Below are 18124 nucleotides of genomic sequence, written 5' to 3'. Positions count from 1 at the left end.
GGTGTCCATGATCAGAGCACATGAAAGGAAAAGTTGCTTTGTGATTTATGCCAAACCATTGCCTTTCACCTGACCTTCATAGCAGTACTAGGAAACTAGGAAATGGTTTACTTGTGAGTAATTGTTAGAACCTGGATGATTTCATTTCATTTGATTCATTAATTAGGTGTTACCTTATACATTGTAAAAGAAAGTGTGACATGACAATCTCAGATGGTTGTGGAAAATGTGCCTAAAAACGAATTCAGAATTATTGAAGTGTGTTAAAGTGGATTGTTAGAGTAGAAGAGCAAAACAACTAGAAAAAGATCCACTGAGGCTGTGGCAATTGATCTGGGCCTTGCCACAAAGGGAGGAGTTGGAGGTGTGCCTTTGAGGGGCCCTATATTCCTGTTGGAGGGAACAGCTCAGAGGTGGAAAGGGCGGGGTGATAAGGGAAGTAACGAATGGTTTGGTGGACTACAGAAATATTTAGAGTAAAGAAAGGATAAGGCAAACCCCTCCCATAATCAACATCAGCCTCCCCTCCCACTTCCTTCCCCAGAACCTCCCCAAATAAATCATACAATATAGGTAAGAGAGCTAGCTATGCAAATGCAGCTGTGTCAAATAGCCAGGCCTCCCTATCTCCCAGTGAGATTGCCACCTCGGAAGGCATTCCTATATGAATGGATCACACGTATTTTCGTCCAGAGAGTTACTGGGGTGGAGGGCATCCCATTCAAATATCCATTTTGAGGCTTTTTCCAACTGTAGGGCAAATCCTTCCAGATACTGCTTCTTAGTAAACATCAGCTGGTTTGCGCTGAAGGAGCTAAACACAAGTATGAGTCTTTGGTATGTGTGCAGTTGGCACTGACTTTAATTCAAAATACATAGTGTTTGGACTTCCCTGGTGGTGCAGTGGTTGAGAGTCCGCCTGCCGATGCAGGGGACATGGGTTCGTGCCCTGGTCTGGGAAGACTCCACATGCCGCGGAGCGGCTGGGCCCATGAGCCATGGCCACTGAGCCTGCACGTCCGGAGCCTGTGCTCCGCAATGGGAGAGGCCACAACAGTGAGAGGCCCGCGTACCGCAAAAAAAAAAAAAAAAAAAAAAAAACATAGTGTTTGATCTTGGCGCCTGTTGCATAACAGATGCTCAGTAAATTATTTTCTGCTCTTCCCACTTCCATTATTCAGTTTATTGTCGATTTTTTAAAAAAACTTTCTCATGTATTTTTCTTTGTTTTCTTTTAAAGGGGAGGTTTAAGGAAGCTGAGGAAATATACCAGGCTGGAATAAAGAACTGCCCAGATAGCTCAGACTTACACAACAACTATGGAGTTTTCCTAGTTGATACTGGTAAGCGAGATTAAAGAGAACCTGTTCTGTGGAGATGAGATAATATTATCTATCAAGCTAAATGGCAACCACGCCAATAATGCCTCAAAAGTAGAACTCACTGGGCTTGGCAGGAAGCTCACACCGTTGACAGTCACATTGTACTTTGGGGCTGTCATTTCTCTAAATCTTCAAGCTCAATTCAGTAAAATCTGCCGGTTCTTATAATCAGATTGCTAAGAAAATCTCCCCAGGTGGCAGGAAGTGGCCTTGATGATTTAATGAGCAACAGTCTCCTTTGAATAGCATTTATACAAGTTTATAAATCTATGATGATGAACTGTTCTCTACAATGATGCAGAACCTGCCTCTGAATCTGTTTACTGGCAGATGGTAAATACTTTTCTACAGCCGATTAAAAAGTCTTAAATTGTTTCATTGTTCTTTATGTGATACATACTATAGAAAATGTACCATTATAATTGATAGAGTACCCTTATTGGACAGGTGCTATATAAAATACACTTTACCTTATTTAATGTAAAACTTTACTGGACAGGAATTCTGTTTTGTTTATGGTTTGTACCCCACATACTGTTGGCATGTTATGAATACTTGTAAAGAATGAAAAGATGCTTGAATTTAATACAAAAACACTGCTTTGTTCTCGTTGACTATTAGACTACCTGCCCTGCAATAAAATTCGATTTTAATTATTCTGTCCATATGAAATGCTCAAAAGGGTTTTTATTTTCTAGGATATTTGAAGCCCTTCTGTTTCTTAGGACATAAATTTACATTCTGATACACCGAGGAAACATCCGTTATTTTCACATGTAAAATTGTTTCTTAGTGCCACCTGCTGGTTCTTTGGCAACATAATAATAAATTAGGTATCAAAGATTAAAAACAAACAAAAAATTGAAGAGACCACCTGTTGGCCTGATCTAGCCCTCTTCCTTCTACTTCAACAACAAAATATCCCACCCCAACTCCCAGCCCCCCAAAATCTCACTGACCACCCTCTATATTTTCCTACCACTCCCACTGTATTCTGTTTTTATACTACTGAAATTCTCCCTATCATGACCTATACATAGACCTCTACGTACGTAGTCTTTTTTGGCACCTCCTAGTCAAACTTGCATTCAAAGAAGGTAGACTTGAGAAGATGTCTGTGTGGGTAATAAACATGCCATTGCCATGTAGAGCTTCAGACTTGTCCACAATTCATTCACTTACATATAATTTCACTAGGAAGCTTCTTTGGGGAACCTTATCATACTAGAGAGACTTGATGGTAGTTCTGACCTTTATTCTCACTTCCCCTGGGATTTTTGTCAAGTTTCTTAATGTTTTTGCACTTTAGAGCCTGTATCTGTAAAGTGATAATATTTTTTTACTATCTTTTAAATCCCAAGAGGCAACTAAGTGCTATCAAAAGGCAGCTAAATAGGATCAAAATACCTGCAAAAATCATGAGATCATTTAATTAGTGTTTTAAAATATACAATGCATTGCACAAATGCAAGGTGGTATTATTTTTATTTTTAAAGTCCCATTCAATACATACCCTTTAAACAAAGATGTATGATTTAAAAAGAGATTTTCAAAATACAGAAGATGCCTGCTTATTTAAAGCAGTGCCTCAATCACTAGGTTGTGGTATAGTAATTGTGACAGACCCTCAGAAATTGCTTCAGGACAGTTTTCTTTCTATAACAGCCCATTCCACTTTTTGTATAATGAGAAGCAACAATATCTTACATAAATGCCAATCATTGATAATCTCAAAACATCATATTAACTAAGGCAGTGGCCAGAAACCAATTTGACTAAAATAATACATTTAATAAAAGAAACAGGTTTTAGTTTTTACTGCTTTTTTACTACTAATTTCTTTGGAAGTGAAAATGAATAGTGAAATGGTCCAAAGTTAGGCAGTGGCAAGGAGAAGCCAAAATGTGAGCTCATTTACAAACTGAATAATTGGTGGTATGGCTGTAGGAAAAAAAGATCATCAGAAGAGAAATTAAAGAGGCCATGTGTTTAGGGACTTCCCTGGTGGCACAGTGCTTAAGAATCAGCCTGCCAGTGCAGGGGACATGGGTTCAATCCCTGATCCAGGAAGATCCCACATGCCGTGGAGCGACTAAGTCCGTGCACCACAACTACTGAGCCTGTGCTCTAGAGCCCGTGAGCCACAACTACTGAGCCCGCGCTCCTAGAACCCGTGCTCCACAACCAGAAGCCACCGCAATGTGAAGCCCGTGCACCGCAACCAGGGAAAGCCCGCGTGCAGCAACAAAGACCCAATGCAGCCAAAAAAAAAAAAAAAAGTCTGTGTGTTTTATAATTAAGGCATGTTCTGCTCTTACCAACCTACCACCTGTTGATTACAGGCTCTCCAGAGAAGGCAGTGACCCATTACCAACAGGCCATCAGACTTAGCCCGAGCCATCATGTAGCCATGGTGAACCTGGGGAGACTCTACAGGTCACTGGGAGACAACAGCGTGGCTGAAGAATGGTACAAACGGTAAAGTTCCTGTTTTTCACTTTGTAAGTCATCCTAAGACCTCTGCAATTGGCCATCAAATTCTTAGTTATTTGGAACAGATGCTTTCAAAATACTAGCAAATTTTGCCAATGCAGGCAATACAGATTCTCCTCTCCAAAGAGAACAGTACAATAAATGGCACTTTGGGGATAAATGATATCCCACTTAATGACTTTTTTGCCTGCTGGTTAAAGCATAGTGCTAAACCAAGGTTGGAATTTAATTCCCATCTTAGTTAGTCCATTGTTTTCTGTTGAAGCTAAGGACTACAACCCAAACCACAAACAGAAATTTCGAAAATGGATCCAGATGAAAAACTGTGCATACATCAAAACAAGTCTATCACCATAAATGGGAAAGATCCTTGGGGCTCAGTTTACGTATTGGTGGGTCACTAGAGACATGCGTATAGTCAGAGGCTGGCACTGTGGTCTTTTTTTAACATTCTTCTTGATATAAAAACAACAACCATGTGGGAGCAGAGTCTCAAACCGGGTACAGTGGTCCCTAAATCTAAGTTTCAACTTTTGGAGATGTACCTGTTGGAAGAAAATTGTCCATTTGTTTTCTCAAAATTCAGCGCCTTGCAGGTGACACGCAAAGCTGAGATATTATCACCGTTGGGAGCTCTATATTACAACACTGGCAGATATGAAGAGGCTTTGCAGATTTACCGGGAAGCTGCATCCCTTCAGCCTTCCCAAAGGGAACTCCGCCTGGCACTGGTGAGCAGATGGACAAAAGAAAGGAAATGGAGTAGGAAATACACTCATGGCATGCAATACAGGGAGCTGTAGTCAGTATGCCTCAAAATGGGAACTAGAAAACTATACTATATCCATTTAATGAATATTCATATAACCAATGTTAGAGCCATTCACCAAACACATGGACCCTAAAAACGCTATTAAGTTTTTGTTTTGAAATAATTTCAAACTTACAAAAATTTGCAAGAATTTTAAATAACTCCCATATACTCTTTCACCCAGATTGATGAACTTTTAGCACTTTGATGCATTTGTTTATCATCCTCTCATGTATGTATGTATGTGTATATGTACACATATGTATGTGCATATTTAGGTATGTGTATGTGCATGTACATACTATTAATACATGATATTTTGTCTTGAGCCATCTGAGAATTAGAGATCTCATACCCTTTATTTCTAAATACTTCAGCAAATAGTTCCTAAGAACAAGGACATTGTCTAACCTAACCACAGTACAACTATCAAATTCAGGAAAATTAATATCAACAATATTTTTTATTTCAATTTTTGGATCATTACTCTTCCTTTCCCTTAGATTTTCAGTAAAACAAACTTGTTATCTTGTTATAAACACAGTGTTCTGTTGAAACCATAGGAAAAAATTTCTCTTGACATAGTCAACTTTTTTAAAAAGGCACAAGTCACTGAATGGCTTTGATGTTCCTGCCATTCACACACAAATGCATGCACATGCCTAAACAAAGAAACTAACAACATAAACTGTGGTAAGTCAGCCTTCTCTGTGAGTCACAAAGCGATTCTGAGCACTTTTGTGGGAAGTGTTTCCTGAATGCTTTATTTGATAAAGAGTGCTTTATTTGATAAGGTGATAGCCAAGTACCTTCTAAGCCAAAGTCACTGTGGTTTCGCAGGCTCAGGTTTTGGCCGTGATGGGTCAGACAAAAGAAGCTGAAAAGATGACCAATCACATTGTGTCAGAGGAGACTGGGTGCCTTGAATGCTATCGCCTGTTGTCTGCTATCCACAGCAAGCAGGAGCAGCACGACAAGGTAGAGAGGACACTGCTTGGAGTCGTTTGGGTTCACAGGTAGAAAATGGGGTGCACCTGAATGACCCTCCAGCCCGCACGCTCACAAGGCCGAGCAGTCTTGAACATCGTCAGTTGGCAGAGCGTATCTTCTGGGCACTTTTCAGATACCTGCTTGATTCCTAAGATGTCCCCTCGAGACGCTATTTTCTTGGTTCATCCTTGGTCTGAAGATTTTATGTGGTATTATCTCAGTTTGTTTTCAGCTAACTCGATAATGATAAACACTAACGTTTGTATGCTTTATCATTTTCCATGTTCCCTCAAAGATATTTTATAGACTCTTTATAACAACCCTTTAAGGCAGGTCAGTGGCCCTGTGTTGCAACTGTACTGTTTATCTCCATTTTAAAAGTCACATGACCAGTAAATACATGAATTGATTCAACAAAATATTTATTGAATGCCTGCTATATATATGCCAGACACTGTGGTGGGCAGTGGGAATAAAGTGGTGTGAGAAAAAAAAAAAAAAAAACATTGCCCTTGTCCTTGTGGAGTTTACAGTCGAAGAGGAGACAGAGATTGAGCAAGTAATCACAAAACCAGTGTGGAATTATAGCTGTGCCCAGTGATGTCGTGAAGAGCAGCATGGTCCCTAATGGGCATATAATCAGGGGACCCAAGTGGTCTGGGTGGTTAGGTTCCCTGCAGAGTGATGTGAAGTTGAGGGCTGAGTGATGAATAGGAGTTATTAAGCAAAAAGGGGCAGTGAATAGCGTTCCAGGCAAGAAAAAGCACACGCAGATGCCCTGTGTCAACAGTAAATGGCCTGTCTGAGGAATGGGCGTGAGGGAGCAGGGCGCCTGTGAGATGTAGCCACCAAGGTTGCTGGGGACTCAACCCCAAGGCTTGGGACCAGGGCAAGGGTTTTGTTCCTTTTCCTGGAAGAAGCTTTGGGGTCTTAAGGAAAAGAGCAACATATCAGATTTGTGCTTTGAAGGGCTCTCTGGCTGCAGAGGGTGGGCCAGTGGGTGCTGGGGGCAGAGTGAGCACCAGGGCCCTAAAAGGAGGCTGTTGGAGTGCTCCAGATGGACACATGGCCAGGGCAACACAACTGACCTCAGATCTTGTTTTCTTTCAATGGGATCACACGGCCTTCCTGAAAAGTGATCGGGGACATTTCATTGTCACTAATGTAAATAGGAAACCTGGAGTATAGGGAAATTATTTTGTCAGGGCTATTTTATTCCTTGATGAGAACATCAGAGAAAATGAAAAATGTGTTCTGATTGTCACTCACCACACTAGCTAATACATAGGAAACAAAAAGTATAGATGTTATCGTTTAACTTAGTTTTTCTGTATCTAACCTACATTTATTGTGTCTTAATTTCTAAACTGTACAGGCACTTGATGCTATAGACAAGGCTCTGAAGCTGAAACCAAAGGACCCAAAAGTTGTATCTGAACTTTTTTTCACAAAAGGAAATCAACTAAGAGAGCAGAACCTTCTTGACAAAGCTTTTGAGGTATAAAGACTTAATAAAATTGTTATTAAATTCATGGATTAAAATTAATACTCCCTCAATCTTTAATGAAGCATATACATTAAAAGCTAAGATCGTTGCCATGTTTTGTGGAGTGAATTTTCTGATTAATTGACATAATAAGTTTAATTTTTTATAATTGAGCCTCTGGTTTTTGGCTATTAGGAGTTCCACAATACCTCTGCATTATTTTCTGAATTATCACTTTGATCCTGATGTTAAAAGCATTCTGCATTTTGCCCTCAAACCAGCTTCCCTCTCTCTCTCTCTCCTCCCCTCGTTCTCTCTTTTTCTCTCTGTTTGCCTTCAGTAACTCTCTATTTCAGCTGGACTAGTGCCTGAAGAGCTTTGGTGTTCCACACATCCTGTAACATTGTGCCCACACCACCCCAACCCCCTGCAGATTCCCACTCATCTACCAACACAGGCCTGTGTCCTCCCTCAGGAAGCCCTCCAGACCATCCTTTCTCCCAGTGACCTTGTTTCCTCTGAACTCCTAAAACAATACCTCTACCAGTCATTTGAAAGTGTCTTTTTTTTTTATACAGAAGGTTCTTATTAGTCATCAATTTTATACACATCAGTGTATACATGTCAATCCCAATCACCCAATTCATCACACCAGCACTCCCAGCCTCCCGCTGCTTTCCCCCCTTGGTGTCCATACGTTTGCTCTCTACGTTTGTGTCTCAATTTCTGCCCTACAAACCGGTTCATCTGTACCATTTTTCTAGGTTCCACATATATGCATTAATATAGGATATTTGTTTTTCTCTTTCTGCCTTACTTCACTCTGTATGACAGTCTCTAGATCCATCCACGTCTCAACAAATGACCCAATTTCATTCCTTTTTATGGCTGACTAATATTCCATTGTATATATGTACCACATCTTCTTTATCCATTTGAAAGTCGATGGGCATTTAGGTTGCTTCCATGACCTGGCTATTGTAAATAGTGCTGCAATGAATATTGGGGTGCATGTGTCTTTTTGAATTATGGTTTTCTCTGGGTATATGCCCACAGTGGGATTGCTGGATCATATGGTAATTCTATTTTTAGTTTTTTAAGGAACCTCCATACTGTTCTCCATAGTAGCTGTATCAATTTACATTCCCACCAACAGTGCAAGAAGGTACCCTTTTCTCCACACCCTCTCCAGCATTTGTTGTTTGTAGATTTTCTGATGATGCCCATTCTAACTGGTGTGAGGTGATACCTCATTGTAGTTTTGATTTGCATTTCTCTAATAATTAGTGATGTAGAGCAGCTTTTCATATGCTTCTTGGCCATCTGTATGTCTTCTTTGGAGAAATGTCTATTTAGATCTTCTACCCATTTTTGGATTGGTTGTTTGTTTTTTTAATATTGAGCTGCATGAGCTGTTTATATATGTTGGAGATTAATCCTTTGTCTGTTCATTTGCTTGCAAATGTTTTCTCCCATTCTGAGGTTGTCTTTTCGTCTTGTTTATGGTTTCTTTGCTGTGCCAAAGCTTTAAAGTTTCATTAGGTCCCATTTGTTTATTTTTCTTTTTATTTCCGTTACTCTAGGAGGTGGATCAAAAAAGATCTTGCTGTGATTTATGTCAAAGAGTGTTCTTCCTATGTTTTCCTCTAAGAGTTTTAGAATGTCCAGTCTTTTAGGTATCTCATCCATTTTGAGTTTATTTTTGTATATGGTGTTAAGGAGTGTTCTAATTTCATTCTTTTACATGTAGCTGTCCAGTTGTCCCAGCACCACTCATTGAAGAGACTGTCTTTTCTCCATTGTATATCCTTGCCTTCTCAGTCATAGATTAGTTGACCACAGGTGCGTGGGTTTACCTCTGGGCTTTCTGTCTTGTTCCATTGATCTGTGTTTCTGTTTTTGTGCCAGTACCATATTGTCTTCATTACTGTAGCTTTGTAGTATAGTCTGAAGTCACGAAGTCTGATTCCTCCAGCTGTTTTTTTTTCCTCAAGACTGCTTTGGGATCTTTTGTGCCTCATTACAAATTTTAAGATTTTTTGTCTAGTTCCATAAAAAATGCCATTGGTAATATGATTGAGATTGCATTGAATCTGTAGACTGCTTTGGGTACTAGAGTCATTTTCACAATATTGATTCTTCCAATCCAAGAACATGGTATATCTCTCCATCTGTTGGTATCATCTTTAATTTCTTTCATCAGTGTCTTATAGTTTTCTGCATACAGGTCTTTTGTCTCCCTAGATAGGTTTATTCCTAGGTATTTTATTCTTTTTGTTGCAATGGTAAATGGGAGTGTTTCCTTAATTTCTCTTTCAGATTTTTCATCATTAGTGTATAGGAATGTAAGGGATTTCTGTGCATGAATTTTGTATCCTGCAACTTTACCAGATTCATTGATGAGCTCTAGTAGTTTTCTGTTGGCATCTTTAGGATTCTCTATGTATAGTATCATGTCATCTGCAAACAGTGACATTTTACTTCTTCTTTTCCAGTTTGTATTCCTTTTATTTCTTTTTCTTCTCTGATTGCTGTGGCTAGGACTTCCAAAATTATGTTGAATAATAGTGGTGAGAGTGGGAAACCTTGTCTTGTTCCTGATCTTAGAGGAAATGCTTTCAGTTTTTCACAATTGAGAATGATGTTTGCTGTGGGTTTGTCGTATATGGCCTTTATTATGTTGAGGTAGGTTCCCTCTATGCCCACTTTCTAGAGAGTATTTATCATAAATGGGTGTTGAATTTTGTCAAAAGCTTTTTCTGCATCTATTGAGATGGTCATATGGTTTTTATTCTTCAGTTTGTTAATATGGTGTATCACATTGATTAGTTTGCATATATTGAAGAATCCTTGCATCCCTGAGATAAATTCCACTTGATCATGGTATATGATCCTTTTAATGTGTTGTTGGCTTCTGTTTGCTAGTATTTTGTTGAGGATTTTCGTATCTCTGTTCATCAGTGATATTGGTCTGTAATTTTCCTTTTTTGTATTATCTTTGTCTGGTTTTGGTATCAGGGTGACGGTGGCCTCATAGAATGAGTTTGGGAGTTTTCCTTCTTCTGCAGTTTTTTGGAAGAGATTGAGAAGGATGGGTGTTAACTCTTCTCTAAATGTTTGATAGAATTCACCTGTGAAGCCATCTGGTCCTGGACTTTTGTTTGTTGGAAGATTTTTAATCACAGTTTCAATTTCATTACTTGTGATTGGTCTGTTCATATTTCTATTTCTTCCTGGTTCAGTCTTGGAAGGTTATACATTTCTAAGAATTTGTCCATTTCTTCCAGATTGTCCATTTTATTGGCATAGAGTTGCTTTTAGCAGTCTCTTAGGATGCTTTGTATTTCTGCGGTGTCTGTTGTAACTTCTCCTTTTTCATTTCTAATTTTATTGATTTGAGTGCTCTCCCTCTTTTTCTTGATGAGTCTGGCTAATGCTTTATCAGTTTTGTTTATCTTCTCAAAGAACCAGCTTTTAGTTTTGATCTTTGCTATTGTTTTATTTGTTTCTATTTCATTTATTTCTTCTCTGATCTTTATGATTTCTTTCCTTCTGCTAACTTTGGGTTTTGTTTGTTCTTCTTTCTCTAGTTCCTTTAGGTGTAAGGTTAGATTGTTTATTTGAGATTTTTCTTGTTTCTTGAGGTAAGCTTGTATAGCTATAAGCTTCCCTCTTAGAACTGCTTTTGCTGAATCCCATAGGTTTTGGATTGTCGTGTTTTCATTGTCATTTGTCTCTAGGTATTTTTTGGTTTCCTCTTTGATTTCTTCAGTGATCTCTTGGTTATTTAGTAGCGTATTGTTTAGCCTCCATGTGTTTATGTTTTTTACATTTTTCCCCCTGTAATTCATTTCTAATCTCATAGCATTGTGGTCAGAAATGATGCTTGATATGATTTCAATTTTCTTAAATGTACTGAGGCTTGATTTATGACACAGGATGTGATCTATCCTGGAGAATGTTCCATGCGCACTTGAGAAGTGTAATCTGCTGTTTTGGGATGGAATGTCCTATAAATATCAATTAAATCTATCTGGTCTATTGTGTCATTTAAAGCTTCTGTTTCCTTATTTATTTTCATTTTGGATGATCTGTCCATTGGTGTCAGTGAGGTGTTAAAGTCCCCCACTATTATTGTGTTACTGTTGATTTCCTCTTTTATAGCTGTTAACAGTTGCCTTATGTATTGATGTGCTCCTATGTTGGGTGCATATATATTTATAATTGTTATATCTTCTTCTCGGATTGATCCCTCGATCATTATGTAGTGTCCTTCCTTGTCTCTTGTAACAGTGTTTATTTTAAAGTTTATTTTATCTGTTATGAGTATTGCTACTCCAGCTTTCTTTTGATTTCCATCTGCATGGAATATCTTTTTCCATCCCCTCACTTTCAGTCTGTATGTGTCCCTAGGTCTGAAGTGGGTCTCTTATAGACAGCATATATATGGGTCTTGTTTTTTGTTTGTTTGTTTGTTTTGGTTTTTTGCGGTACATGGGCCTTTCACTGCTGTGGCCTCTCCTGCTGCGGAGCACAGGCTCTGGACACACAGGCTCAGTGGCCATGGCTCACGGGCCCAGCCACTCCGCGGCATGTGGGATCCTCCTGGACCGGGGCACGAACCCATGTCCCCTGCATCGGCAGGCAGACTCTCAACCACTGTGCCACCAGGGAAGCCCCATGGGTCTTGTTATCCATTCAGCGAGCCTGTGTCTTTTGGTTGGAGCATTTAATCCATTCACGTTTAAGGTAATTATCGATATGTATGTTCCTATTACCATTTTCTTAATTATTATGGGTTTGTTTTTGTAGGTCCCTTTCTTCTGTTGTGTTTCCCACTTAGAGAAGTTCCTTTAGCATTTGTTGTAAAGCTGGTTTGGTGGTGCTGAATTCTCTTAGTTTTTGCTTGTCTGTAAAGCTTTTGATTTCTCCATCGAATCTGAATGAGATCCTGCCAGATAGAGTAATATTGATTGTAGGTTCTTCCCTTTCATGACTTTAAATATATTGTGCCCCTCCCTTCTGGCTTGTAGAGTTTCTGCTGAGAAATCAGCTGTTAACCTTATGGGAGTTCCCTTGTTTGTTATTTGTCATTTTTCCCTTGCTGCTTTCAATAATTTTTCTTTGTCTTTAATTTTTGCCAATTTGATTACTATGTGTCTCGGCGTTTTTCTCCTTGGGTTTATACTGTATGGGACTCTCTGCACTTCCTGGACTTTGGTGGCTATTTCCTTTCCCATGTTAGGGAAGTGTTTGACTATAATCTCTTCAAATATTTTCTCGGGTCTGTTCTCTCTCGCTTCTCCTTCTGGGACCCCTATAATGCGAATGTTGTTGTTTTCAATGTTGTCCCAGAGGTCTCTTAGGCTGTCTTCATTTCTTTTCATTCTTTTTTCTTTATTCTGTTCCGCAGCAGTGAATTCCACCATTCTGTCTTCCAGGTCACTTATCCGTTCTTCTGCCTCAGTTATTCTGCTATTGATTCCTTCTAGTGTATTTTTTCATTTCAGTTATTATATTGTTCATCTCTGTTTGTTTGTTCTTTAATTCTTCTAGTTCTTTGTTAAACATTTCTTGCATCTTCTCGATCTTTGCCTCCATTCTTTTTCCAAGGTCCTGGATCATCTTCACTATCATTATTCTGAATTCTTTTTCTGGAAGGTTGCCTATCATCACTTCATTTAGTTTTTTTCTGGGGTTTTATCTTGTTCCTTCATCTGGTACATAGCCCTCTGCCTTTTCATCTTGTCTGTCTTTCTGTGCATGTGGTTTTTGTTCCACAGGCTGCAGGATTGTAGTTCTTCGTGCTTCAGCTGAGCCTTTAGTTTTATTTAAGGTGACCACTCTTAAAATCATGACTCAGTGGTGAGCATGCCCTTTGATGCAAAACAACAGGCAAAATATTAAAAATATACCTCACAGCTCTGACATTTAATGGGATACATGTTATTCAGACCAAAAAAAAGTATTTGAGAAATAAGTAACTCTCTTCAAACATTTGAAGACCTTTTATAAGGCAGAAGAAAACGAAAGGCTTTCTAACGATTAAAATTATCCCCTGGTAAAATATATGTCCTTAAAGAGATACTGAACACCAGTCTCTGCAAGAATTTAAGCATGGGCTGAATAATCAGATCAGATTTTGTCAGAGATATAAGGTGTTTCAGAAACTACTCTAAGATTCTGTGATTATAAAAAAAATTTTCTTACAAACTCCATTTATAGTGAAAAAGGCCGAAGAGCACCATTTTCTTGCAGATCGAGGCCAGTGGGAAATGATGCACTGTAATAGAAATCACCTGGACTCCTGGCAGGCGCCTTCAGCCTTTTTAAGTCCAGAGGTTAGCTCTGCAAGGAAATTACACATTTCAGTTTCCTCCACTTTAGAATCATCAACTTAGAAAAATAATAGAAATAAAGGGGACATCTGTGAACTGGATGACTGGTCATTTTATTAAGCATTTTGATTTCCACATATGAAGAAAATGGTTTCCACAATCTGTAGTGTTAAAGATGGGTTCTCGTTTCCCAGCCTGAAGATATTTCTTATGTATTTAGAGCTATAAACTGGCCGTGGAATTAAATCCAGATCAAGCACAGGCCTGGATGAACATGGGTGGAATCCAGCACATCAAGGTAAGAAAATAATTCACTTCCATGTGAACCAGGTTTTCCCTTTGTATTTTCTCTTTCTTCTCTTTTAAAAGATTGAGAAACTATTGTTAATTTCCTCTTTGAATTAATTGAATACTGAAAACATAGGTGTTCAAAAATGTAATTAGTTTTATGTTCACTTTGTATTATCTCGATATTGAATATCATGAATCCATTTAAAAAATAAATATATAAATTAGATTTCATGATTTTGTTTATCATAAAGAAAATCATATGTACTTAAATATCATCACAGAGCAGAGAAAATCTGCTATATGAAGTAAAATTCTGTTGGCGCTACGCTGATGTAGCTTATTTTCCTGTGGCTTAACTCATTGTCAAGATAAAGTATTACTATTTCCTATACTTAATGTATCTTTTATTCCCTAACCTACTGAAGAACAAGGCTGTTTGTTTGTTCTCAAAAGAAAAAGCTACCTTTGAGTGAATAATTGAAAATTACCCTTGGAGGACTATTGTCTATAATGAAATCAAAGATTCACTGGCATTCATTCATTCATCCAATTCATTTGACAAGCATTTATAGAGAATATCCTATGTGCCAGGTACTCTTCTAGGTACCAACAATACAGCAATTAACACATAAGACAAAAATTTCTATCGTCAGGCTTCCCTGGTGGTGCAGTGGTTGAGAGTCCGCCTGCCGATGCAGGGGACACGGGTTCGTGCCCCGGTCTGGGAAGATCCCACATGCCGCGGAGCAGCTGGGCCCATGAGCCATGGCCACTGAGCCTGTGCGTCCGGAGCCTGTGCTCCGTAATGGGAGAGGGCACAACAGTGAGAGGCCTGGGTATCGCCAAAAAAAAAAAAAAAGTGAAAAAAATTTCTATCGTCATGGAGCTAACATTCTAGTTAGGGGGAAATAGGCAATAAGTAAATAAACACATACATACATACATACATACATACATACATAGAATATATCAGATGGTTATAAGTGCTATGGAGAATAAAAGAATGAAAGAAGATATGGAGTGCTGGGGGTAAGAACTGAAATTTTAAACTGAGGTGGTTAGGGAAGGCCTCAGTTAAAAAGTGATGTCTGAGTAGAGATCTGAAGGGAGCAAGCCACTTGGCAAAATAGGGAAAGTGCATGTGCAAAGGCCCTGAGGTGTGAGTGTGCCAGTGTATTTGAAGACTAGGGAGAAGGCAAGTGAGAGGAAATGATAGAAGCTGGGTCAGAGAGGTCACAGGGCCAGATGATGCAGGGCCTTGAAAGGAATTGTAAAGTCTTCAGCTTTCATGCCAAACAAGTTGGGGTCCTTGGAGGACTTTGAGCAGAGAAATGCCATGGTCTGACATGTTTTGAAAGGATCACTCTTGTTTAGCTAACTTATTTTCAGGCTTCTATCAGTCTTTACCCTGACAAAATAGCGAGATAGTGATTAGAATTTAAACAAAGGCTAAATAGGGTTTACGATTAAGTGGGAACTGCTCACTCTGAGAAACACAGTAAAACAAAAAGGTGATCCATGACTATACAGATGGGAGGGGATAATGGGATAGTTACTCTGCAACTATTAGCCTTGATCTAATAGAGGAACATTGATGGCGAATCCAGTCATGACATCTATCAGAGCCCAATAAACCAAGCTCTGATCTTAATGACATTCTAGGGTGTCCAGCAGTATCTAGTTGGGAAACATAGAATGAACTTACTTTTAAAAACAGTAACGTAATAATTTTAAATATTTAAATAATATATTAAATAGTTGCACTTTCAGGTAATACACTTAATATGTTTTTAGATGGAGTGCACCTGCATTTAAAGAAATGGGTTCAATTGTTAATTAGATAAAGTACAATAAATGCACTCAAGAGTGTTCATTAAGTCTGGAAATAAAGAGAAAATAGTACATTTATTGAACTCTTTCAAATTAACAAGTGAACCCATTGCTTTAAATTTAGAGGTGCTTCCCCTGCAAAGGTATCTGGAGATTGAAGAAGGATCTACTGAGTGTATTATTTCAAAATATAACAAACACACTGATTAAAAATTAGTTTATCTTTTTTCATCTTGTGGCCATAATGTATTAGGTTGAACAATATAAAATTGCCATGTTTGTAATTTTAAAATGTTTAATTTTAAATGTAAATTCATATGATGCAATCCAATACGAATGTATAGACCAGGCACATGACTTGGATGTAGTCATTTTGATGTCACCGTTAGGGTGCAGGATTATCATTATGACGCCTTCAAGAACAACCATTAACTTTCTGTGACCTTTGCATTGCCAGGAAGTGCATGCATCAAGCAGTGTTATCCCATTCCTGGGCCGCACTGAGCCTGAGCCTGGGTGAAGCTTAGGAAGGACTGAGGGCTGTGCAAGGCTGAGAGTTGGAATAAGCCTTTGCAAGGAGATGACACAAGGAGAGAGAAAAAGAGACTTGACTCTTGCTCATACTACTTGGAAATAAAAGATGATATTTTTCATGAAGTTTTATGTAAAATGAAATGGATGGACCAAAAAAGTTACAACACATTCTTTTTTTTTTTTTTGCGGTACGCGGGCCTCTCACTGTTGTGGCCTCTCCCGTTGCAGAGCACAGGCTCCCGACGCGCAGGCTCAGCGGCCATGGCTCACAAGCCCAGCCGCTCCGCGGCATGTGGGGTCTTCCCAGACCGGGGCACAAACCCGTGTCCCCTGCATTGGCAGGTGGACTCTCAACCACTGCGCCACCAGGGAAACCCCTACAATACATTCCTTATAATCAAAGAGTTGCATCACCTGGGCCATATCACAAAGTACTATTTTCAATCCTGCCTTATGACATTAATGCATTTTCTAGAATGGAACTGGCCAATAGAACTTTCTGAGATGACGGAAATGTTCTATGTCTGTACTGTCCAAGGTAGTAGCCACTAGCCCCACATGGCTAATGAGCACTTGAAATGTGCCACTGAGCAACTGAATTCTTAATTCATCATAATCAACTTACACTTAAATAGCCGCATATGACTAGTGGCTATCATAGTAACTAGCACATTTCTAGAAATTGGATAATTCAAATTCCCTATCTAGCATCTGGAAATCGAGGACATTGAATTAAGGGCTATAACTTGTTTTAAAAATTAAGGCTTCCAGGGCTTCCCTGGTGGCTCAGTGTTGAGAATCCACCTGACAATGCAGGGGACACAGTTTCGATCCCTGGTCCGGGGAGATCACACATGCTGTGGAGCAACTAAGCCCGTGCACCACAACTACTGAGCCTGTGCTCTACAGCCCGTGAGCCACAACAACTGAAGCCCACGTGCCTAGAGCCTGTGCTCCACAACGAGAGAAGCCACTGCAATGAGAAGTCCGCGCACCGCAACGAAGAGTAGCCCCCACTGGCCGCAACTAGAGAAAGCCCACGCGCAGCAAGGAAGACCCAACACAGCCAAAAATAGACAAATAAAATAAATAAATTTATTTCTTAAAAATTAAGGCTTCCAGGGCTTCCCTGGTGGCACAGTGGTTGAGAGTCCACCTGCCGATGCAGGGGACAGGGGTTCGTGCCCCAGTCCAGGAGGATCCCACATGCCGCGGAGCGGCTGGGCCCGTGAGCCATGGCCGCTGAGCCTGCGCGTCCGGAGCCTGTGCTCTGCAACGGGAGAGGCCGCGACAGTGAGAGGCCCGCGTGCCGCAAAAAAAAATAAAAAATAAAATAAGGCTTCCAGTTGCATCAAGAAAAGAGCAACTTGAGGGAGAAAATAACTCTATGATAGATCTTTTTGTGAAAGGACAGAGAAAGCTGGTGATCAGAGGAGATGCCTGGCACCAGGCTAAGGCCTAACTTCAGAGAAACCTCTTGGGAAACTGATTTCAAAATCAACCGCAGTAGGAACACAGTTTTGAGAGCAATCTAAGAGCCACAGATGTTCAGTTATCTGCACCTATGTGCTAAGCTTAATAAACATCAGGAGACACTCTGAAGATAAATACTTGAATTGAAAACAATAGTAATGTCGCTAAATCCACGTTCTCATTTGTTCAGAATTCTGTTCAGCCTCTTATCAGAATCAGTGTTAATAATCAGAAATATTTTCATTTGTGCACATGCCAGCTCCTGGATTCCCAATGTGCAGTTATCTGTTCTGTCATTTTTACTCTCCTTTTCACCGGTATGACAAGTGAATACCATAAGAAATAGGCAGTGTTTACTCATTTACACGTAAATAGTCATTTAATAATAACAACAATGACAGCATCGGATTGAGTGCTCATTATATGTCAGGCAGAGTCTGAGGTCTTGACACTTGTTCATTCACTTGGGAGGTAGTTAAGCATTCAGCAAATATAG

At 39.5% G+C, this 18124-nt stretch overlaps 1 protein-coding gene across 5 annotated transcripts in view; it reads left to right on the top strand.

The window, feature by feature from the left end:
* TMTC1 (transmembrane O-mannosyltransferase targeting cadherins 1) overlaps nt 1–18124 on the top strand; it is a 260735-nt gene that overhangs the window by 235816 nt on the left and 6795 nt on the right. For 4 of the 5 annotated variants that reach the window (XM_049694189.1, XM_033430160.2, XM_004270883.3 and 1 more), the window contains 6 exons: nt 1241–1343; nt 3725–3860; nt 4462–4606; nt 5527–5664; nt 7052–7174; nt 13721–13798. In XM_049694189.1, the coding sequence (XP_049550146.1) occupies nt 1241–1343; nt 3725–3860; nt 4462–4606; nt 5527–5664; nt 7052–7174; nt 13721–13798 (723 nt within the window). The remainder of the gene's footprint in view (nt 1–1240; nt 1344–3724; nt 3861–4461; nt 4607–5526; nt 5665–7051; nt 7175–13720; nt 13799–18124) is intronic. The other variant, XM_049694188.1, reaches the window with a different exon arrangement.

The sequence above is a fragment of the Orcinus orca genome, chromosome 11 (assembly GCF_937001465.1).
Source record: "Orcinus orca chromosome 11, mOrcOrc1.1, whole genome shotgun sequence".
NCBI lineage: Eukaryota > Metazoa > Chordata > Mammalia > Artiodactyla > Delphinidae > Orcinus > Orcinus orca.
The sequence above is the reverse complement of the archived record's forward strand: the minus strand, read 5'-3'. Positions and strand labels throughout refer to the sequence as shown.